The sequence below is a fragment of the Cynocephalus volans genome, chromosome 12, assembly GCF_027409185.1.
Source record: "Cynocephalus volans isolate mCynVol1 chromosome 12, mCynVol1.pri, whole genome shotgun sequence".
Lineage (NCBI taxonomy): Eukaryota > Metazoa > Chordata > Mammalia > Dermoptera > Cynocephalidae > Cynocephalus > Cynocephalus volans.
The window spans coordinates 24,981,469-25,006,438 of NC_084471.1; the positions used below are offsets into that span (position 1 = coordinate 24,981,469).

At 36.8% G+C, this 24,970-nt stretch overlaps 1 protein-coding gene across 3 annotated transcripts in view; it reads right to left on the minus strand.

The window, feature by feature from the left end:
• The window catches only part of APAF1 (apoptotic peptidase activating factor 1), a 100,147-nt gene that overhangs the window by 20,899 nt on the left and 54,278 nt on the right, over positions 1 to 24,970 (minus strand). For all 3 annotated transcript variants that reach the window (XM_063074815.1, XM_063074814.1, XM_063074816.1), the window contains 8 exons: positions 23,331 to 23,492; positions 20,148 to 20,276; positions 17,532 to 17,657; positions 15,615 to 15,734; positions 12,010 to 12,126; positions 9,336 to 9,461; positions 1,915 to 2,034; positions 1,469 to 1,594 (listed from right to left, as the gene is read on the minus strand). In XM_063074815.1, the coding sequence (XP_062930885.1) occupies positions 1,469 to 1,594; positions 1,915 to 2,034; positions 9,336 to 9,461; positions 12,010 to 12,126; positions 15,615 to 15,734; positions 17,532 to 17,657; positions 20,148 to 20,276; positions 23,331 to 23,492 (1,026 nt within the window). The remainder of the gene's footprint in view (positions 1 to 1,468; positions 1,595 to 1,914; positions 2,035 to 9,335; positions 9,462 to 12,009; positions 12,127 to 15,614; positions 15,735 to 17,531; positions 17,658 to 20,147; positions 20,277 to 23,330; positions 23,493 to 24,970) is intronic.

Consider the following 24,970-nt stretch of genomic DNA (forward strand, 5'->3'; position numbering starts at 1 on the left):
TTTCCGAGTTCTCTTTAATTACCCAAGTCACATCCAGTTCAAGGACCTAAGTCACAGCTTCTTTATCTTTACTGATTCAGTGTTCTTCCAACCCTAAAGAGCAATCTGTGGAGTGAAGCAGACCTCAGTATGAGTCCTGGCTCCACTGTGACCTAGGACAATTCACATAAGCTTCTCTAGCTTCAGTTTCTGCATCTGTAAAATGAGGACAATAGTGCCTATGGTGTGAAGATTATAGAGAGGGAAATGCCTAGCATAGGGCCTACTACATGGCAAGTGATGTTTAAAGGTCAGTCACTATACTATCCTACTATCTTGATGGCTAAATGTTGTTCTTTTCCTTCCAATATTCTCTCTCATAGTTCTGTCATCATCATTTAACAAGCACATACTGAAAACTACCATGTTTTAGACACTATGAGCTAAGAACTGGTGGTATAAAGATGATTAGATATAGTCCTTATCCTTGAAAAGTTTATAGTGTAATCAGGAAGACAGTCTCATGAACAGTTAGTTAGTGAACAGTTGTATCAAGTAAATGCACTAACAAACATGAATAACATGTAATGAGAACACTGAAGGTAGGGCTGCGAACCCTGCCTGAGGATCAAGAAAGGCTTTGCTGAAGAGCTAGGTCTAGAAGGATGAATCATAATGTTTCAAGGTAAAAAAGGAGTAGAAGTTTGCGTCAAACCAAAGTTAACAGCATGAACAAAAAGACGGAGGTAGGAAGTAGGCTGGCACAAAGGAAACAATACAGCAGAAAGAGATGGTGATGGGCTAAGGAGTTCGCCTATAATCTATCAGGTGACAGGTATTTCAACAGGGGACTCAGGCAGCAGTATGGAAAATAAAGTAGAGGAGGTGCAGACCAGAGGCAGGATGTAGGGACAGCACACCAGTGAAAAGGGAGGAGAGTGTGGTGAGGATGAGAAGAAAACAGACCTAAGAGACATTAAGAGTAATCAACAGAGCATAAAAGAACAGAGTCCCTGATAATTCCAATGTTTATAGTTTGGAAAGATGGGTAGATAATGATACCATTAAAAAGATGGAGAAGAAAGAAAAGAATAGAGTACTCAATGTCCCCAAACAAGCAGCCTCACTCACTGGAATGTGACTTTCAGAAGCATCAACTTACATCAATTATACAAAAATTTACTGTGGGTGTGTAATTAAATGTAAATCCCTTTCAATGATGTTTTATTGCCTATAATATGGAATGGAGATTCCATTTGATTACTTATAGACAAAAAGTAACCTAAAATGGAGTAATCAGAAGCCCTCAATGTCACTCACTTAATCAATCTGACACCTACTAAATACCAATGGGCATCCTCCAAAAGCTCACAAAATATGAGTCAGATATGTAGAAACTATTACTGTCCTGTTTTATACATTATTTGGACTTATAATACATAGCTAATACAAAAGTTTTATGCATGGACATTTCAACTGATTGACCTACCTTTGCAGTCTTGTCAGCAGAGGTAGATGAAAACTTGGTAGCATCAGGGGAGATATCACAAGAAAGTACAGTACCCTGATGACAGACAAAGTCTTTTTCTACTCTTCCGGTAATAATATTCCATACCTTTTTAAAAAACACAAAACTTAGAAGTTGACATTTTTAAGAACATTTTGCACTAATGAGCATGATCAGCTACATGAAAGATCTACAAAAGAAGAGCTTTAGCACAATGGCTGTTATGACCTCTTTAAGTGTCCCTTAGCATAAATGCTCATAAACACACAGCATATGTAGGTGACTGCAGTGAACAGAAAACAGGCATGAGAAAATAAAAATTCTAAAATTTAAGTAATTACTTAATATTCATGTGCTTTTGGCTGTCATAATATAATGTCTGTAATATTAGAATACTTTTTAAAAAACAAACCTGTGCTTCAAATTACCTTCACTGTTCCATCGAATGACCAAGAAAGCAGTCCTGAATTTTTCAAGAGCCTAAAATCTTTCACTGTTTCCTGATGGGCTTGCAAAAAGACATATTCCTCTGATTGCCAATTCCATACCTGAATATCAAAGAAATAAGTCATTTATAACCCTCCCCCAATAATATCCCGGGGGTGGAAGGGTGGGGAGGTGTGTACTCTCTTGTCTAAAGTCTTTTGTCCTGATGGTATTTCAATAAAACAAAGAAGAGTAACAAGGAAGAATATGGTCCACATTTCACAGACACAGAAGAGAAAAGCTTGGGTTAATTAACTTGACTAGGGGCAAAATAAAATACTTTTCTTCCTAAACAAAATTTGTTTTCTACAGTTGCTTGGAGAACAGTTCATTATACCAGAAGATAGAGAAAAGCCACGATATGCCAGTGAGCTCACCACCTGATTAAATTTTCCTGAGAAAATTACCCCAATTACATATTCACAGATTTCTGAAACTACAAGCCAGGCAAGTCCGCAGATTCTGTTTGACTCCACTGAAGCTGGCCCTACTGCCCAGAAAGGTCAGCTGACCAAAGGAGCTTCAAACCAGGTCATGGAATTTTCAGGCTTCAGAGTTCTTAGCTATTCCCTGATGCAATCCTCAAAATAGCAGAAGTAGCAATAGGGCATTATTTTTCACATGGAGCTTCAGGAAGAGTTCCCCAGACACAAGGGAAGGAGGAGAAACAAATAATATGAGGAACTGGCACAAAATAAGTATATAAGCATGCCTGAGGCACAGAGGTGAACAGAAGAGAAATTTACTCCTATGCCATGTTCATGTAAAGAACATCTCTTAAGTACTTAATCAAGGCAACTGTATTTAGGGCCTTGTTAATTCTTGACTTCAAATTATCTTATTTAACAATGTTTACTTAGCACCTATAGGGAATGCTAATATGAATCAAACAAGGCTCTTGCATAAAGAAAACTAAGAGTCTAGCAAAGAAAATGAGACATACAAAAAATATATATACAATAGAAGATATTATTACATAGGCAAAAGTTCTATGGAACTCAAAGAAGCAATTCCTCAGAGATTTGCTGGAGACAGTGCATTCAAAGTAGGCTTGAGGAGTGGAGTGGAAGTATGATTCACAAACTGAGAAAGTCTTTTCCATCAAAGGGAATGAATGCTGGAGCTTAAGTACAGGAGCTGGAAAATGTGAAAAGATTATAGGGACTTGCTCATGGTTCAATCTGGCTGGAGCATAGGATATGCAGAAGGAACAGCAGAGAAAAAAAGGTTGGGTAGATATTCAAAGAAACAACCCAGAGGGCCTGATGAGAAGCTAAACTTATGAGGTGTGGACAATCAGGCAGACTCCAAAAAAATAAAAAGATCAAGAAAAATCAGCTGCCCCCACAGGTATGCACATTAGTAATATTATGAGTCTAGTTTTTGACTGGTGAAGGTTAAATAGTAGAAATGTCTTCAAGCCATTTCCTATCAGGCTTAGGCAAAACTGTAAAAGAAATGGCATCTTATTCCCCTTTCTTTACTGCTTTATCCACTACATTTTAGCGGCCACCTCAGATCTCCCCATATCCTCTCAGAGTGCTCATTCACAGAAACAGGATATCAGGAGCAGCATATTTTGTATGCGAGCAAGGGGACTTTGGAAGTGGAACTGGAAGTGAGAGTACTCCTAAAGAGAATGAGTTGAGAATTTCAGAACCTTAATAACCCAGTGAGATATGCTGGGGGACGAGGAAGAAACAGGCTCTTCTAGCTCCCAAACCATACCAGAAAGGAAGGGCATCCTCTGTGACTAAACATGAAATACCTTAAACCATTTCCACTAGGAGCTTCCTGGCTGCCTCCTCCCCATTTCTAGGCTTTACTAAACTAGAGGACCAGTGGCTACTCTTAACAGCTCTTCCTGGTTGACAGACTCTGCCAGTCCTAGCTGACTGAGCCCGATTCAATGTCCATTCCTGACTCAGATTCTTACAGCTGCCCTCCACATCAGGAAGTTGGAGAGCTTTCCTGAGCACATGTAACAGAATTTGACAATCACTGAGGGGAGATTAAGAATAGCCTTCACAGCTTTTGTTACAGAAGCTTTCTTACAAGGCAGTGACGACAGCGATACTTTCTTTGTCGGACTCTAGTGTGTTAATTGAATCACCTTGATATAATAGCTAGATTTCTACCAGCATTAGTCAAATGAATAAAATTGAGTTTGGGGATGTTTCTACCATTAGCTATAACTTTTGCAATGTATATACACTAGAATTTTTTCAGCTATGTAAATAAGGTTTAAATTTTAGAAATGCCAAAGAAACTTCTTACAACTGCAAGAACCAAAATGTTCTCATATATTGGCTTAAATGTATGGCTAATACTTGAGCTTCATTTACCTCAAGGTAAAAGATCAAAAACTACCAAGAAATACCTCAATTTTCACAACTCTAAGTGCTATAATCAGGTAAGTTGACTCTTCGATTTTTGGCAATACCTCCAGCACAGATAATAACTCTAAACAAGCATTTTCTAAACTACTACATTCCAGGCACTGGGGATACACAGATGACTAAAACAAACCTCCATTTAGTCATTTACTAAAACATTAAAAAACTAAAACAAAACCCAACCAATCATTTCTTGGAAATACCTACTAAGAGTTTTGTTACATGAATGCATATTCATTAAAGCATTCTAAATGTAAAAAGTATTGTGAGAAGAACAGAAAAAGATGAAAACACAACCAGTATTTCTAAAAATAATCTAATTCCTATTCTAAAAATATTTCTAGAAATTATTTCTCCCTCTGGCTGAGAATATCTGAAATCTTTGAGCAGGACATAAAACCTTATGAATTTAACTTTTCACAGAAAGATTATACAATGTCTTAAAAGAATTTCATCAGATGTAGTTTAGTTTCACCCATTTCAAAGACATCTGGAGAGGAAGAAGGATGACTATTACACTGAGTTTCACAGCTGAATACACCAGTATCATGGGAGCCTACAATAAGTAAGTTTCTGTACTGAAGCCAAATTTCATTCCAGTCATACACCTTCATAGGACTCACAAGGCATAACTTAAAAAGATCTTTTTTCCAAAATAGTTTTTAATAATGTAGTTAATTAGATATTGATACCACAAGAAATATATATACTAAATAAAATATAGGTAACTTCCACTGAACATACTAGGGGTCTTCAAAAAGTTAATGGAAAATGCATATTATGAAAAAACTATGCATGTATTACAAAATTTTTTTTCACGGAAATAAACTTGTACTAACTTGTTATAACATGTCTGAACAGGATCTAGTTTGAGGCACTAAGAAAGATAAAACAAAAGTTTGAAAAGAGCCCCTATCAGAGCAACATGAATTCTGCTAAAATTGAAGCAAGAACAAACATCAAATTTATGGTGAAGCTTGGGTGGAAGAATGGTGAAATCATTGATGCTTTACAAAAAATGTGTGGGGGCAATGCCACAAAGAAATCAGCAGTTTACAAATAGATAAATTGTTCTAAGAAGGGACAAGGCGATGTTGAAGATGAAGCCCACATGACATACCATCTACATCGATTTGTGAGGAAAAAATTAATCTTGTTTGTACCTTAATTGAAGAAAACCAATGATTAACAGCAAAAACAATAGCTAACACCATAGACATCTCAACTGGCTCAGCTTATACAACTTTGGCTGAAAAATTACAGTTGAGCAAACTTTCCACTCAATGGGAGCCAAAACTGTTGCACCTAAGTCAGCAGCAGACAAGAGCAGAGCTTTCAGTGGAAATTTTAAACAACCTGGATCAAGATCCTGAAGCATTTCTTTGAAGAACTGTAACAGGAGATAACACATGACTTTTTCAGTATGATCCTGAAGACAAAACACCTTCAAAACAATGGCTACCAAGAGGTGGAAGTGGTCCAGTCAAAGCAAAAGCAGACTGGCCAAGAACAAAAGTTATGGCAACAATTTGGGGGGATGCTTAAGGCATTTTACTTAGCTTTCTGGAGGGCCAAAGAACAATAACATCTGCTTATTATGCCAGTGTTTGGAGAAAGTTAGCCAAAGCTTTAGCAGAAAAATGCCCAGGAAAGCTTCACCAGAGAGTTCTCACAATGCTCCTGCTCATTCCTCTCAGTAAACAAGGACAATTTTGTGAGAGTTTCAATGGGAAATCATCAGGTATCCACCTTACTGTCCTGATTTGGCTCCTTCTGACTTCGTTTCCTAATCTTAAAACATCTTTAAAGGACACCCATTTTTCTTCAGTTAGTAGTACAAAAAAAGACTGAATTGACATGTTTCAATTGCCAGAACCCTCAGTTCTTTAAAGATGGACTAAATGCCTGATATCATTTCTTATAAAAGTGCCTTAAACTTCATGGAGCTTATGCTGACAAATAAAATTTACACTTTTTCAAAAAAATCTTTTAATTCCATTTTCTATGAACTTTCTGAAGTCTCCTCATATGTATTTTTCTCCTTCGCTTCTAAAACCCTACTAAATGGCAAAGTCAGGAGAATGGGAAAGGAGAGTTTTAACAATAAGCTGCTGGAGACTGGAAAGCAAAATGGCTCAGTAGAAGGAAGAAAACAGAATCCTAAAAGCATTAAAGAAAGCCAAAAGCAACAAAACTGGCACTAAAAACTCCCCAAATGCTCAGAAATTAGAGGCATATTCTAAGTATATTCACGAAGGTGGGAATGAGGGTGGGGCTAAGAATTCTGGGACGACAGCAGCAGTGCAGGTAAAGCATTTTTAAGCTCACTGAAGCCCACCATTAAAAACAAAGCAACTAGAATAGTAAAACCAAAAATGCACTGACAACATCTACGACACGATCACATTAAGTGACAAAGTTACAAGATGCAAGATACAAGTGGATGGGGACAAACTGCAAGACCTGCATGGTAAAAGCATCTGAATGGGAATGAGCAGAGAATTCCAAAATAGCCTAGCGACATTCTCCAGAAAGTGCAGTGGACCAACTAGAGAAGAGCAGCAGATGCTGAGTACATAGGGACTGTGGCACAGTTGGGAAGGGCTAGAGCAGTGTGGGCCTATGAACTCTCAGAATTAACCCTACAATGAGGAGAAACCATTGAGAACAGAATCCAAATTGAGTAGAACAAGGATGATGGCAACAAGGGAAAGAGAACATCCAAATGAAAATGAGGGAAGGGGATGAAGAAAAGAGATCTCATAAAAATAAGACCATATTTTTAACACTTCATGAAAATAACAGAAGAAGGAGCTGTAGAGCTGTGAAGCTGTAAATGCTGGGCTTCTCCCCAACCCCTCCAAAGAACTCAGGAGAACTGATTTTATGTAAAAAAAGAAAAGAATCGTGGCTGAATTCTAAACAAACTTACTTGAGAAAAAAGGAATAAGGTGCAGAATAACGTCCCCACGGACTATGAAAGTAAGCCAGAAAGAATCATCTCTGCATTAATGGGCACCAGCACAACTAAGGGTAGAACTGCAGTTCTGAGAACAGAGGACTCAAGTGAAGGTACATACTAAATGTTGAGATCCAACATCTACTCCCAGTTCTCTCCACTGAGCTCTGAGAACCTGTCAGCCAGGTTTATCCTCCAGACAGGACACTAAAAGATTTTTTTCTAGGAATCTGACAAGTCCAAAGCAAAAGACCTAAAGATACTGACAACAAAGATTCCCCAAACAGATCACCTTTCAGAAAAAGTCTGAGTCAACACACAGAGCTTTCAATCAGCTTTTCAGTACCATGTCTGGTACCCAATAATTACTACACAGCTGAAAAGGCCTTTAAAATTAAAATAAGACACCAAAACAACCAAACAAAAAAAGCAACTTGGAGGGAACAGCACTATTCAAGGAAATAAAAATTTGTGGGAGAAATTTTTATATGTGTGTGTATGTATAAATATATATCACTTCTTTATGTATAATTTATATATATATATCTCCCCTCGTAGAGGTAAAAAGAAGATATTCCATCTATAAAACAAGAACACAATGCTCTTGAAAAGAAATAATAAGAATGAACTCTTGGGCATGAAAAACATAATGGTAGAAATAAAAAACTCAAAAGAGTTAAAAGGTAAAACTGAGGAAAAGTGCCAGGAAACAGAGCATAGTACAGAAAGATGAAAGGTAGACAAAGAAAACTAGATCATCAGTCCAAGGAGATCCAACATCTGAAAATGGGTGTTACAGAAAGAGAAAGCAGATTGGACCAAAAAAAAAAAAATCTAAGAAATAATTCAAGTATCCTTCCCTGAAATGAAAAACATTGTCTCCAAACTGAGAAGGGATACTGAATGTCCAAAACAATACATGAAAACAAGTACAAACCAAAGCACATGATCATGAAATTCCAAATTTCTGGGGACAAACAGAAGATCCTACAATCTTCCAGAGAGAAAGATAACAAAGCTGAATGGTTTCAGACTTCTCAACGTGAACTTTGGAACTTGAAAGAAAATGGAGCAATGTCTTCAAAGTTTTAGGGTAAAATAATTTCAAACTATACCCACTGAAAGGTTGAATTTTCCTAAATTGCATTAAGGCAGAAATGCATTCATGGTACCCTTAGTACACATAGCATACTGAGTCATAATGACATTAAAGATCTAAAGAAAACTGTTATGACTGTATTTAGATGACGGGGTTTCATAAATGGTTGTGTATGCACGTATGTCAGCGGTGAGATAGACAGCAGGAGAAGAAAAGGTAAATCCTAATCTACTTACTAATGGGAAAATCAAGAACAACACTATAGGCATGCCATATGGAGGCATGAAGGTAAATATGAAAAGAAACACCTAAAAGTTAAAAGTGATGTTTCTGGAGAATGAGACATGCATGAGGTGCTTAATTTTCATAATAAACCTTGTAATACTATTTGAATTTTAAAAACATGTACATTGGAACTTTAATAAAAATCAAGCAAATTTTAAAAGAATACATAGAAAGCTTAAAACCTCCATATTCACAATCCTTCATTACAGTAAACTATTCTTTTTTCACAGGATTTCATCCCTGTAATAAACATTCTATTCTTAAAAGAAGAGAATAAAATCACTTCAATAGGATTTTACTACTGTAAAGAAAAATTACATAAATGTGGCAAAAAGTATATTTATTGATACATATACAAATACTAAGGCAGGCAGGAGAATTCAAATGAATCCCTGATTTTCAAAATAAACAACCTTCCAGTGGAGGTTCTAAGTCAAATTGCCTGCCTCACCTGCAGAAAAATATAAAACATGAAAGGGTTTCATCTAAGCCCATGTGCCTACTCTGAATGTACTGCCCCAAAGTAATATGTTTAAAATGCACATCAGATTTTAGGCATAATCAAAGTGTTCCTTTGCTACAGTCAGCATTACATATGTTAAGAGTTCATCCTCCCCCACTCACCTGAATTGCAGAATCATCAGAACTTGAAATAAGAGTCTTCTCATCAGCTGTGAATTGGATGTGCTGTACAGCTTTCTTGTGCCCAATGCTAGATTGGAAGACTCTGTTGTTTAGAAGTTCAAAAATCTTAAAGTAGAAAACCACAGAAAATTAATACAAAAAAATTAAGCAACAGCTAGGCATTACACTACAAAGATATTAGACTAAAATTAGACTACAGAAGGGTATAGAATTTCCATCTTATATTGCTTTCAGTTTAACTAGAAACACACAAATGAATGGCACACATACATACACACATGTATGGACACATGGGCACATGCACACATGCGCACACACCCACAAATAAAACACTCACTGGAATAACCAGATGGCAGTAGGAACCAGTGGTCCTTCTGAGTACTCAACTATACAATTCATCAAACAAGCAGCAGTCTGGGCTCAGCCTCCAAAAAGAAAATGACATTTAAGATGGATGAGAGAGAAGAAAGAAAAAAATACTGGATGAGGCAAGGCAAGCTCTTCATAAAACAACACAGGGACAAGAAAAGATAAAGGGAAAGACAAGAGAGACAGGTAAAGGAAAAAAGGATATGAGAAGCCTGGGGGGCAGTAAAATGAGAAGACTTAATTAAGAGGGCTAAAGACTAACATGCCAAATGCAGAGTTTAAGAAGGCAATAATAAAACTCAAAAAATAATGACTATGTCAAAAAGGTTTGAATTCATGGCACAAAAAAAAAAGGTAAAATATGATTTCTTTGCCCAAATTAAAATATACTCAAGGAAGCCTAAGGAAAATACAGATGATGGAAAATACGAGATCCAAGAAATTCACAACTAACTCACATGTCTGAAAATAGGCCCCTTAGAAAGCAAAGAGGAATGATGTGAATGTGAGCCTTCTTAAATGAGCAGGATGGACAATCTCAGAATTCCTAATGGGGGGAGGGTAAGATAGCATAACAGCTGAACACTCAGGGACCTTGGTTTGAATCCTAGCTCTGCCACATACTGATTTTATGCAAGTTATGGAAACTAAGAGTTTAGACACCTGTTAAAAATAATACCTAACATCCAGGATGTCATAAGAATTCAATGAGAACATCTGGCACAGTGAACACCTAATAAATGGTAGCTGCTACTATTATTATTTGATGATACTAGGCTGAACTATACAAAATTGCCATTTCATAGGTTAAAAACAGTCAAATACTGATAATTTCACATCATTCATTATATACTTTTTACATTACTTAATTACCTTGAATGAAGCACATGTATGTTCTGTAATTTTTTTTTTTTTTTTTTTTAAACTATCTGGAAGGCTTGTTATAAGATACTTAGACGGTAAAAGCAAAAAAAAAAATGTGGTGCTAGCTTGACAAGGTAAAAAGAAAAGGAGGACTAAGGGCCCTTTAAGAATAAATAACATAGGGCCGCCCCGTGGCGCACTCGGGAGAGAGTGCAGCACTTGGGAGCGCAGCGGCACTCGCGGGTTCGGATCCTATATAGGAATGGCCGGTGCGCTCACTGGCTGAGCACGGTGCGGGCGACACCACGCCAAGGGTTGCGATCCCCTTACCGGTCACAAAAAGACAAAAAAAAAAAAAAAAAAAAAAAAAAGAATAAACATACAACAGTTTGAGAGATGAGACTAACAGGGAAGACTAAGGTTCACCTATAAATCATCCCTTGCTTCACAAACATCCCTAACATACTTTCTCAGAATACCCATCTTAACAATTAATAAGTAAATTTTTCACAGCAATGGAGAAAAAACAAAGCCTTAGCTCTGAATTCATGCCATTATGGCCATTGCAAATACACAATAGTAGTACTGATATCATTACTTTCCAAACACTTCCTTCTTCACTTTGTGTAAATACATAGTCTCTGCTTTGTGGAACAATATGGACTGGAGGATATTTGTGTAATTCCTTATAAATATAAATCCAAAGTAAGATAAATGTGGTTAGTGCCACATTAATAAATTAAGAAATAACTCCCAAAAGCCTAGGTGAGAAAAAGTTAGAGAAGGAACCAATGTTCTTTGAAAAACTATTACACAGCTAGAGAAATGTGCTTTTATGATGACTTTCATTTGTGATAAAAGCAATATTTTTATCCAAAATGATTTTTATCATAGTACATTTTTTGCCTTATAGCCTGATTCTATTTTTACTTATTTGGTCTTGTTAGATGAGTTAAGGATTTCCGATGGTGAACTGGTGTACTTCTAACAACAAAAGCAGAACAGCAATGGTTGGTGGAACAGGCAAGCATAGGAGGCCCTGCACTGCTATTCCCAATGGGGCTTTTCAGTACCAAAATGGAAACAACTTATATCCCACATTGCCAAGCTTCTAAGAAGAGGGGGAAAAATGTTCTTTGTATAGTTTGCTGAATCTCTGATAAGACAGTGTTTGATATATGTGGAGCACAGCAAAACAACTAGGTAGAGAATAAGGAACACAAAATGACACAAAGCACGAGAACCGTAAAAAGGCAATCTGAAAAATACACAACCAACTAGATGATTTTTATTCTAACAGAACAATGACTTATAGATCATGTAAAGATTTGTTTAGTATATAAGTGCACAATGCCAGACATATAATTAATTTAAAATAAATAACTCTATTGTACAGATTCTGAAGACTAGCACTGTATACCTCAATAGCTCCATCTTCATCTCCAAATGCAATGTACTGAAGATGTGGACTTAAGCAACAGCAACTAACTTGAGCTTCAGTCAGATAATTAATCTGACCTGTTCTTCCACTAATGAGCTAATAAAAAATAAGGCACGATTAGATATTAGTCTGTAAGAGCAGTTTTTGTTCTTTAGAATAGAGGCTTCACTTGAAAAAATAAAACAAAACACAGAAAATAACCAACAAGAGTTCCCAGGGGAATAACAAAGGTGTATCCTAGTCTCACCAGCAGCATTTAGCACTTTATGCTTTCATTTCATTTCTCTTTTGTGGTTCAAATACATTTTCGTAAAATAAAATGAGCTTTAAAAGGTTTAAAAAGCAGCTGCTGTGCCCACCACCTGAGACACATCTGTCTGATTTGTAATCGCACAGCTAGATCCACGCCCTGTTTCCATTTCTTTACAAAGCCCATTTTTAACAGGGCTATCACTTGTTAAAATACATTTTTCTGATATTTTTCAAGAGAGTTAGTGAAACAGCACTGGACAGACATTACATAAAAGACAAATCCAAATTAAAATGGTTTTATATCCTCCAAATCACTCAAAAAAAAGTGTAAACTAAGATTCTTTCTCTTTTTTTTGGGGGGGGGATGTTGGAGAAGAATCCATAATCATAATTTGGAGGGCTGGACTTGTAATGCTTAAAGCAAGATTACCCAATTTTGTAATCTGTACTAATGTTAATGATTACTTTTTATAATCCCATGATTAGAGATGCCTTATCACTCAACTAAACCATGTGCAACCTGGGAAAATATTCCTCAAGCTTAAATCAACTGTCAGATACCTCTAACTTAGAGTCATAACCTAAAAAGCATGAATTATTTTTCGACATGAAATAAGCAGCCATCTTTGTTTCAGGTATAAAGATTATAGGGTTGATCAATCACACGTAGCTTTTCCTTTACAATATTTTACCCTGCATGTCCTGATCTATTAGATATTCAAAATGAAGACTGCGCTAAAAGATGAATATCTTCCTTCTCTCAAAAATCAATTTCAAGAGCTCATTTAAGTAGTAACTAAAATATGTTGTGTTCACTTCAAGGTAACTACAGTAGTCCACACTTTCGACAGTTTCACTTTGCACAGTTTCAGTTACCCTCAGTCAACATGTGGTCCAATAAGATGTTTTGAGAAAGAAAGGAAGATCACATTCACATGACTTTACTACAGTATATTGTTGCAATTGTTCAATTTTTCATTAGTTGTTGTTAATCTCTTACTGTGCCTAATTTGTAAATCAAACTTTATCAAAGGTATGTATGTATAGGAAAAAACAAAAGTATTTATAGGGTTCAGTACTGTCCATGGTTTCAGGCATCCACTAGGGGTCTTGGATCATATCCCCTGCAGATAAGAGGGCACTATTGTATTATTTGTCCATTTAACTATCCTCTAAACTTTCCCACAACCACTGACATAGAATAGAAATGATGCTTTTACAATCGGATGACTTCTTTTTCAAGTCTCACAGTTATGACAACTTGTAAAGAATGGCTGCACAAATTTAATAAAATAAATACAAGCATGAGGACACTGAATTTGACAAGAAAAAAGTAATACCCTAAGTGGAAAAATCAACCTGGTAAAAATCAATTAACAAGGAATTCACATTCAATCCCACAATCCAATTCATCCCCGAAATACAAGGCATTAGAAGCTCCTAATCAACATATTGAGGACAATAGTAAAACTTGTGAAATACAGAACAGGACATATTCAGGGGCATCTTACAGCTTGAGTCTGACCCCCACAGTAGACAAGGAGAAGTTACCACAGGCCATAGACAATTTACTCCCAGATATCTGTCTCCTAAATTTGGATTCTATCTTCACTTTATAACCAGCTCACATACTGCTGAAAGTGAAAAGGACCTTAAAGGTGAAGAAATTGAGGCTCACAGAAGTAATGCAATTTACTCAATATCACAGAACTAGTTGATGATCAAGTTTAAACTTGCACCTGAGTCTCCTGAGTGAAAAGCGACTGTTCACTACACAACCTGGGCTCTACAGCTTGAGAATTTGTTAAGCTCTGTCCTATCCTCTGTCATCTGTCTCAAGTTGTTATTTCTCATGCCTTCTATGTGCATGCTCTATTTCTCTCTTCTCTATTCTGTTTTTCTCTCCTCTCTACCTCTACGCTTCACTATCTCATCCCATTCTCTCACACACATTCCTGCTTCCTATCTTTCAATAACCAAATCAAGAAAAATCAAATGCAAAGATGGCATAAGATCACGTTATCACTGCTAAAACCTTTCCCTAAAAGCTAAGAAGGCACTTTTATAACCCTTCTGGAGAAAAGGTTAACCCTAATTGTATTCATGCTCTCAAAGAGCTAATGAAAGGTTCTAAAATAACGAATATGCTATGAGAAAATAGTTCACAGGATCATTAGCCCCCACTTATGACAGGGTTTCTGTCCCTCCCAATTCTATGTCTCTATGGGACTCCTCAGGGCAAGAAGGAATGTCTCACTAGTTCACATAAAACTCATGCCGAACCCTTCCCTTCTTCTCTGGCTGCTGCTCTTATCACTTCTTTCAGCCACAGCTCACTGTCACTCAGCTTCACATGTTGATACCTCCTACAATGGTCCACCACTCAGCTGTTCTGCTTGGGCTGGCCAATATGAAGGCAGCCTCCTGTGTTTGTCCTTCCATGAGGTGTTTGCTTTCTCCTGCTGCCTGCCATACAATGCTTCCACCACTTCGAGGACTTTATCAATGCAATGCCAACCACACTGGACTTCCATGCAGATGGCTCTTTACATGCTCTTGAATTCCAATGCTTCTTAGAGCATCTGGTGTCTCTGTTACCACTACTCAGAGCTTCTAAATACCATTCCTCTGCCAGTGGATCTCTGGGACTCCCTTCCCCTTCAGCCAGTCAAGAAATACCTTCCTCTTAAGTGTACCATTCTTTGTTGGGGGGGGGGCAAGGGGAGAGCAGCCTACAATAGTGCTGTTTGGATCCCTAAGCAATACAGTCCTTTCAGTTTTACTACACAACTCTTCCTCCTGAAGGAACATAATAAGCATTCAATAAATATTTATTGAACAAACGTGTGAGTAAATGAATGATCAGATATACTTCAGTATGTAAAGCCCAGCTCTTTCTACCTCAGTTCCAAGTCAGACTCCTTCCTCACTTAAGACGGTTTTTATTCTTTCAAAGACTCTTATCCTTCCCCTGTAAAAATGCTTCCATTGGTATGCTTGTCCCCCTTGAGCACTCCATCAGACATATCTGAATCACTACTGTAGGACAAGTTCAAGTTTGTCCTTATGGTATTCCTACGCTCCATGCAAATCAAGGAATGTAATCATAGATACCAACAGGACAGAAGTGAGGTAAAGTATCACCTAATTAAATTCTAAATACTGCCATATCTGAGCCTCAGCTCAAGACCTATATATTTATTCAAATAATGCCTACTGGGCACCTGTTAGACAATTATGCCTGATTCCAAGCCCAAAAACAAACAAGAAAAATTGTGACTTGAGAGTCCAACCAAAACAATTTTTGCAATTGTATTCTAAAAAATACTCACTTGCAGACGTCTTATATTGTCAACTGCAAGGACCATCACTTCATTTTCTTGAAACACAACATCTACTTCTTGCTTTAACACTATAGCAGAATTCTTACATACTTTCTTTGTCTCCCAGAGCTGATTAAGAGATAAAACCATCAATTCATCCTCTGAAATAACATAAAGTCTTAGTCTAAAGCAAGATATATATATATACACACACACACACATATATATGCTTCACAATTAAAATGCCTATAATGCTAGGCATTTTTCAATTATTAGATTATAATCCAACAATAACTATTTTTTAACACAATCTTTAGTAAAAAGCTGTGGTATTAAAAGTTATGGGCTGTACAGCCAAAATGCCTCAGTATGAATTCTAGTTCTATCTAAAGTTGTGACTCTGGGCAGGCTATTAACCCAGTGCTACTCAAAGATAAGGACTTCCTGCTGGTTCTCAAACTTTTTGATACCAATTCACAACAAGATGAGGAGCTGGTACCAAAATGTTAATCAACTATGTCACTAAACACACTGTGACAGTGTGCTTAGTGATGCAGTTTATTTATTTATTTATTTTTTTAAGAGAGTTTCTTAATGAAGGGGGCAGTGTGTTAATTTATATTATGGCTCAAGCTCATCAAGACTGACACTGACTTTTTTTGGTTTTTGTGTGCCTAACGAACCTTTCTGTGCCTATTTGCTGCAAAAAGGACTGTTGTGAGAATTAGTAAATTAGTACATATACAGCACTTTGCACAATGTCTGGCATACAGTAAGTACAAAATAAACTTTAGCTACAGTTTGTATAAAACGTTGCATGAGATGTTACAGGAACCACCCAGGGATCCTGGCCTCAAAGAGCTTATGATCTAATATATGCAAATAAGTTGGGGGAGCAGTGGAGTGTTGGAGGTGAAGTATAAGTCAAATCTCTACTTGGCCCAGCCCGTGGCGCACTAGGGAGAGTGCGGCGCTGGGAGCGCGGCGACGCTCCCGCCGCGGGTTCGGATCCTATATAGGAATGGCCGGTGCGAGCTCCGGTCACAAAAAATACAAAAAAAAAAAAAAAATCTTTGATTTCAAATCTCTACTTAAATTCAAGTTGGAATTTGATGAGCACCATTAGAAAATAACATAGAACTATATGGTATTCTTCCAAATGGGAAAGGCTTGAGGGAACTTTTAGGATGGTTAGGATTTCAACAAAGAGAAATATAGGGAAGCAGGGCATTCCAAACATAAGAAAGCACTTAAGCAAAAGTACAGAAGAAGGGAACTATAGGATGTTTGAAAAAATGTGAACAGTCCAGTGTAGGTTATCTGTAGGAATAAACTGAAAGATAGACTGGAGCAAAATGAGGCCATACTGTGGAAAAGCTTAATGGTAGACTTAGAAGTATATATTTACTTTGGTAGACAAGGGAGGTACTGTTTTTGAGCAAAAATAACATTACTATTGTACATGAGGAAAGTATCTTCGAAGTGGCACGTAGAAAAACAAAGAAGAGTTGTGGTAGAGACTAATATAACAAGAGAGGCAACAGGTAATGAAGATCTGAATGTGGGCAAAAGAATTAGAAAAGCAGAGATAAATGACAGTAAACAAAAAGGCAGAATCTATACGAACTGTCAAGTTTTTGGATGTGGGAATTCAAAGTAGAGGATAGAGTCAAAAATTACTCTGAGGTATCTAATGTAATATATATATTTAAATTAACCAAAATACAGTTTAATCATTGGCCTTCCCACAGCATTCAATGAACATGTACTGAATGAATGAAACTGCTATACTCCAAACAGTAGCACTTTTCCAGGATGAATATGAATCTAGTAGTTTGTTTTCCCTCCCTCAATGCTGCCCATCAATTTCCTAGTTTGTGGAAAGGTCAGCTCACCATCAGTAAACGTTTAAAATGAAAATCTCACCCTGATTGTCTGGTCATCAGAAGATGTCAAAAATGATGATCCATCAGGAGAAAACATCACACCATGCACCCAACTTAAATGTCCTCGACAATCAGCTACCTTTGAACATGAGTCTATATTCCATAGCTATGGAATAAACACAGCATATAGGAAATCACATTCATAAGCATTTTGAATATAGCAATTACTGAAAATAGCAAGAATGACCCAGCAATACCACTTCCATAAATATAGCCCCAAAACACACTATCAGAAATATAAAATGTCTTCTGCAGATTATTTACTGCATCGTTTTTAATAGCAAAAACTGGAATCAATCCAAATGACCATCAATAGGGAACCAACTGAATAACTACATTAACCACATAATGGAATACTATGCAGCCATAAAAATGAGAAAAATATCCTGATAATGACTAATCTCTAAGATATATTGTTAACAGAAAAAAAACACGTCTGGAGAGCATATATACTATACTACCTTTTATATAAAAGATGGAAATATAAATATGGATATATATGCATATAGGTATCTGCTTATATAGGTAAAAAGAAACATTGGAAGGTTAAACCAAAAACAAAAATGGCTACCTATGGGGATGGAGAACAAAAGAGTGGAAGGGAAGGGATAGGGGTGAAAGCAAGACTTCTCGGAATATAACTTATAAAGCTCTGACTGTGGAATCATGCAAATGTTTTATCTATTTTCAAAAAATCAATCTAAGAAAATAGGATCAACATAAGCATCTTCCATATTCAGACTCTTTACCACTAATATTGTCATCTAACCTTCATCTCAACTGACTGCAAGATCCTATAGTAAATAAATGAATGCACTAATTATAATATATACACATTTCTCATTTTTCATGCTTATTACAAATTGACAATGTCTGCCACCAGCCTGCCTGTATTTTGTCCTAGGTTCTGCTATAAATTACTCAAATATATTCCACTCTAATGAAGTACCATATGTGCCTGAGTTCCTCTCATCACACATTGAATTAAAGACCTACTTTATGATTTCAGAACTAGCACGGACAAAACAAGTCCTTCATCACATGCCCAGTGGTTTTCATTCAGTGAGGTCTATGGTAACAAACCAATTATGCAAAATTTGCTCTGCCTTATTTCTAGAGTCCAAGCTAGGACATACAGAGCTAAAGGCCAAAAATGAAAAGTGGTTCCACGACTGAAAAATTTCCCTTGAAAATCCTTCCTTCTCTTCCCTCCTTGTTCTCCCCATCACTCCCCCATCATTTCTCTGTCACTCAAAGCCCCCAGACCAAAGTCACTACATTTCCTAAAGCTTCCTAAGGATGGCAAGTGGGTAAGGATTTTAGAAGTGGCAGGAAAGGCTAAAAGAGGGTTTGCTCCCCAAATTCTTCTAAAAATCCTGACAAAACTCACAGAGGGAAAAATTCCAGCCACACCTACCTTGAGGAGCCACAGGTAGCAGATCTGAAACTTCCAGTTCTAAGCCTCTGCCCAAGAGAACACTGCCCACACCACCCTGCTTCTTCCCACTGTTTCAAATAGGACTGGAGTTTTTTCACACTCACTGCCTCTGCTTGCAACAGGAAGGTTTTCCTCAGAGAAGTTCCTCAGTGTTACTTGTACTGCTGTACTTAGAATTAGGAGGAGCCAAAAGAACTCATGCCCTTGCTCTCATCTTATCTGTACCTCCATACCGAAGGGCTATAGCTTAGTGTCTCTCCCCCAATGCCTTCATAGTAGGGTGCAAGGTCAGCAAACTCACTAAAAACTGCTGAAATACACACACAACACTGGAGAAGTGTTTGCAGAAGTCAAGGCTCCCTTGAAGAGGAGCCGGTGAACCAAGTGAATGTCCCTGGTCCCTGTTTTCCAGGTAAAGGCCAATACCCATCTTCTTCGAACTGCGATCTCAAGGCGCTTCTAGCTACCTGGTAGTAAGACCATCCCAAGGAATGAGGAGTAAGAAAGCCTGGAAAAACTAAGCCATCTTTGAAGGAAAAATACAATTCACTGCTTTTTGAAAGAATTAATACAACAATATACTGGGAGGAATTCTGCCAGAAATTTTACCTGAAAGTAAAATTTATTAGGTAAGTGCAAAAATTATAAAGAAGTAATTTACAGGATTCATTTTATTCATTAGTGTTTGGCAAGGAACATCCTACCTTAACCAATTCTAAATATAACTTCCATTTTTATCCTACTCAATAATCTAAGAAATCTGAACGAAACCCACCTCTCACCATTTCTTTTAAGAAGAAAAGAGTCTGTGCCTATATGGCACCTACACTGTTTAAGAAATACCATGCCTCTAACAAACTAGCAGTCACTCCATTGTGTCCCCAGACCCTGGCACATGCTAGGCATTCAATAAATGCTTGGTAAATGGTACTGTCATTTTCTGCCACACTGTCAAATCAAGTCTTCTAACACTACAAAAGTAATCAAGCTGGCTACCTAGTTTAATATCCCAAAGCTATAGGTCATTAAGCTATGAAGAAAATACTCTATAATTTTTCATGCAAGCATCCTCAGCAGTTAATGGTTTAGGCAGCCCATTTTCTGTCATCCTTGGATCTCTAGAGACCCAGACTTCACAGAATAAATTGAACTACTCACCTCCACGCAGTATTGGGACAAAGCCACCACCGCCAAATGATTATGAGGGGAGAAGTCACAGTACTGGATAGTGCTGTGATGGCCTGTGTGGATTTCTGCCAATAGGTCACTGGTATGAATGTCAAAAAGCTGTCAACATAGAGAAATCTATGAAAGTAAATATTTTAAAAGATAAGCTATACATAAATTATATCTAAATTTACTTTTAAAAGAATCTCTTCCCATTTCAAATATAAAATATAAGTCTTGAAAAAATACTACAATTATTGATAACTGGCATAGTTATTGACGGTCATAAATAAAATACAGATCAGTAATACAAATACTTTTAAAATACTGCCTATCTTGAAACACATTTTCTATAGAGGAAAACTCATCACAGATGATCTCTCGAGGTAACCTAGAAATACAAACTTTGTGAATAAATGGACTAGCCGAATTAATATACAGAGCCGTTCTCCCTAATGCTTGTTTATTCAAAAGAGAAAATGCGTACTCATAAGTGAAGATCATCAAAATAATACAGAGCACAGGCTTGCTAAAATGAAATTAGTTCAATCACTTTTGTCTGTCTCAAGAGCCAGCAAATTACTCCATTATAATTAATCATTTCCCCATTTCTTAACAACAACAAAAAACTTATTTGAGTAATTCAAGCTTCTTCACCACAATTTTTGAAATATTTTTAAATGCTGAATATACTCTTCCAATGTTTTGCCAAATGATACGACAGTTTATATATATAATGATACAGTACAGTGTTTTAAGACCAATGCATAGTCCTCAGAAAGAAAAAAAAAAAGGCTTCTAGTGGGAGCCATAAAGATGTTTAGTGAATGAATGCACACACAGCCCTGCAAGCATGCACAGATGGTAAGCAGCACAGCATCAGAGGCCACAAACAAAGGATAGGAAATCATACTTAAAATGCTTCCCAGGACAGGTCATTCTTAAACATTAGTGGCTAAGAGTGATAGAGGAAACTTGGCAAATGTGGAATAGGCAGTTGTCCAATTATGGGGTAGCAAAAAAGACCTAACAATAGAAGTAGACTAACAACACTAAAAATTTGGAAAGAAATAAGAGGAGGAGGAAGCAGAAACCAAAGACCAAGAAACTGGGTTGAGAGTGATCTTAGGGTAGCTTTATTTTAGCATGGTAAAATAGGGATCTGGTCTACACATTTTTAAAACAAGAAGGCATTTCGTGCAATATAAAATAATTTTCCTCTATCACTAAAACAGATCTTTTAAAAATGATCTTTTGCTCAACATAATTGTCATTAGCAAAATGCAAATCAAACTAAAATGAGATATCACTTTGCCCCTACTAGGATGACTATAATTTAAAAAATGGACAATAACAAGTGTTAGCGAGAATGTGGAGAAACTGGAACCCTTGTTCATTGCTGGTGGGAATGTAAAATGGTGCAGCTGCTGTGGAAAAGTGTAGTAGTTCCTTTTAAAAAAGCTAAATATAGAATGACCATATGACCCAGCAATTCAGCTCCTAGGCACATACACAAAAGAACTTAAAGCAGGGACTCGAACATATACTTGTACACCAATCAATGTTCACTGCAGTATTATTCACAATAGACAAAAGTGAACCAGGCAAGTGTCCATCAACAGATGAATTGATAAACAAAATATGGCATACACATACCAAGGAATATTACTCAGCCATAAAAAGGAAAGAAGTTCTGATACATGCTACAACATGGATGAACTTGAAAACATTACACTAAGTGAAAGAAGCCACATACAAAAGAACCATAACTGTATGATTCCACTTATAGGAAATATCCAGAATAGGTAAACTGATAGATAAGAGGTTACCAGGGGCCAGGGAGAGAGCAGAATGGGGAGTTATAACCTAATACTTACAGAATTTTGGTTTGAGGCAATGAAATACACAGATTGAGTATTAACACTTACCTGAAATGCTTAGGACCAGAAGCGTTTTGGATTTCAGATTTTTTCATATTTTGGAATATTCGCATATATGTACTAAGATATCTTGGGGATGTTTATGTTTCATATACACATAACCTGAAGGTAACAATATTTTTAAATTTTGTTCATGAAACAAAGTTTTGACTGTAACCTATTACATGAGATCAGGTGTAGAATTTTCTACTTGTGGCATCATGCTTGTGCTCAAAAAGTTTCAAGATTTTGGAGCACTTCAGATTTTGGATTTTCAGGTCAGGGACACTCAACCTGTAGTGGTAATGATTGTTCAACATTGAGAATGTAATTAATGCCACTGGACTGTACATTTAAAAATGGTTAAAACGGCAAATTTTATGTTATGTATATTTTACCACAACCACAAAAAAAGTTCCTTAATCTTCAAATCTTGTAAATGTAGTTCCTTTTCTGTTCTTACAGACTTTGACAAACTTAATACAAAAAGATTCTGTATTTTTCCTCTTAGTTTCCTGCAATGGGGTGCAAACCCATAAGCAACCAAGGTCCAAGGGTCATAGCTACCAGAACAATAACAATCATACACAGTCCTTCAGTGAGTTTTTATAAAACTTATTGTATTATTTCAATTATGCTCTTCAAAATAGTAATATCCTTATTCAAATCTTTTAAAATTACTATTAGAATAGAATGTCATGGAGCCGTAAATCAGAAGACCTGGCTCTCCTAATCATGGTGTAACTTTGGAGAAATTATTTGGCTGTTCTGAACCTCAGTTGCCTGATTATTATCATAGGGCTACTGCAATCTGCTGTGTCTCTTGGATATTTACATCAAAAGAAATTATATGTGAGAGCACTCTGAACACCACAAATATAAGCTAATAATAGATCTGAAAAAAGAGAAAGGTATTTTCTTGTTATTTACTTCTTTTACATATCTTCCTCATTTACTTTATAAAAATCTCACAATCTTGTTCAGTCACTGACGAATTGATGAGTATTTCTATCAGAGTCACCAAATTATAAAATTTGCAGGGTAAAAAAGCATCTTGAAAATCATCTAAACCAATGTATCCAAAATTGTTAAAAAAAAAAAAAATACAGCAAACTATGAGAGATTAGGAAGCTTCCCCAAATCACACAGCTAGACTAAAGTCTATTAATATACAATGTAAAATGCAAAAATTAATAAAAGTTTTAGTTTTCTTTAAAGGAGGCTAAATTTGGCTTTTTAAAGTACTAGTACTTACAAAGATTTTATTTTTTGCTGCCACCATTATTATAGCACCATCAGCAGACCATGAACAACATTTCACTATTACTTCCATATCTTCCTGAGGGTCCTCTGAATTTAGGAAGAATTGCTTCACATTAATGCTTTTCATTTCGTTTGCTGATGTCACATCCCAAAGCTTCAAATTAAAACAAACAAAAAAAGTTCATTTTACCCTTAACTCACACCTTTAGAATTCCACCTGGATTAAATGTCATACAAATTTATTCACTTCGCCTAAAGAATTATTTTTACCTATGCATGACTTTTTATAAGGCTTTTAAGTTAAGTACTCCAGTTTCATTCATCACCTTCCTAAAAAGAAAAATTAGAAGCACTGCCCAAAATGCAGAATGCAGAATGTAAAATTAAATGAATAGTTAACAGAGCTTTGCAGGGTGCGGAGGAAGCTAAAGATTAGGTGCTAACAGTAAGGACAAGCGTGGAAGAAAAGTGAGAAGACTCACGACTTGCCACTGCTGCCCTCTGCTGCACCAGGCAGGAAGTGTGCTTCACATCTACAATATGCACAGCAGGAAGACTACACAGGACCCAGTCCAAGCGAGTTGTAACCTAGCAGAGCACCCAGAGACATAAGGAAGTCCCTGAAATAGAAAACAATGATATGCTGAAAGGAAGCAAGACTCCTCATGTGCTTGGTGGGACTAGGTAGGGCTATAAAGCTAACTGGATCCTGAGAAATGGGATAAGAAGTACTCTAAACCTTACTCACTAGCAGAGCCACTTAAATAGCACAAAAGATGGGAAGATCCACCTTCACTACCCTGGACCTTGAACAGTGTCCCAGCTTCACAGATAACAGCTACCATGCCCAGACCAAGAATTGGCCAAGGAGAACAACAACAAAAAAGCTGCTTCTCAGGCTTTACCTCAGCTTCCAAAACATAGTTCCCAGGTAAAACAGGATTTGTCAGGCCAGGCACATTTTTAAATCTCTCTTGAGTTTAGAGTAGCATTATATATATTAAGAAATATGGCCAAAACCAAAACCTTTCCCCTTGCAACAACTGTGGATAGACTGGATAAAGCAAAAAAGACAGCAGGTACTAAAACAGTTAGCCTTGCCCAATATTAAAGAGAAAAAAACAAACATAAATGCCAGAAGCTTCAGTTACATCCACCAGAGTATATGAGAAATCACACTGTTTCCCTCTTAATACAAAATACAAAGCAACCATTGCCTGGATTTAAGAAAGAAAAAGAAAACTAACACAATCCAATTCCATTACACCTGCCTAACCTACATCTTCTGCTTCCAGACTGACTTTAGCTCCTATCAAGTAGAGATAAAATCCCACATATCAAGGGACTTTGTAAACTAATGCTAGCATTGCATTGTGAGCAAGTCACTGCACTGTATCCAGGGTCCCTGTGTATCCTACGCCTTGCTCTAAATGGCAATTTCTAAATAAAACTCACATGTTGAAATAGTTTATCATTAGATCTTGAAAAACACATGCTTCTCAACATGATACCCTACAAAAAGCTTAGAAAATTACAGAGCCATTTGGGGCAGGAAATAATTTTAGTTCTCTTCTTCTCAGAAGGTAAAAGCTTTAGAGGACTTTGACCTTGAAATGCTGTTATCTAATATCA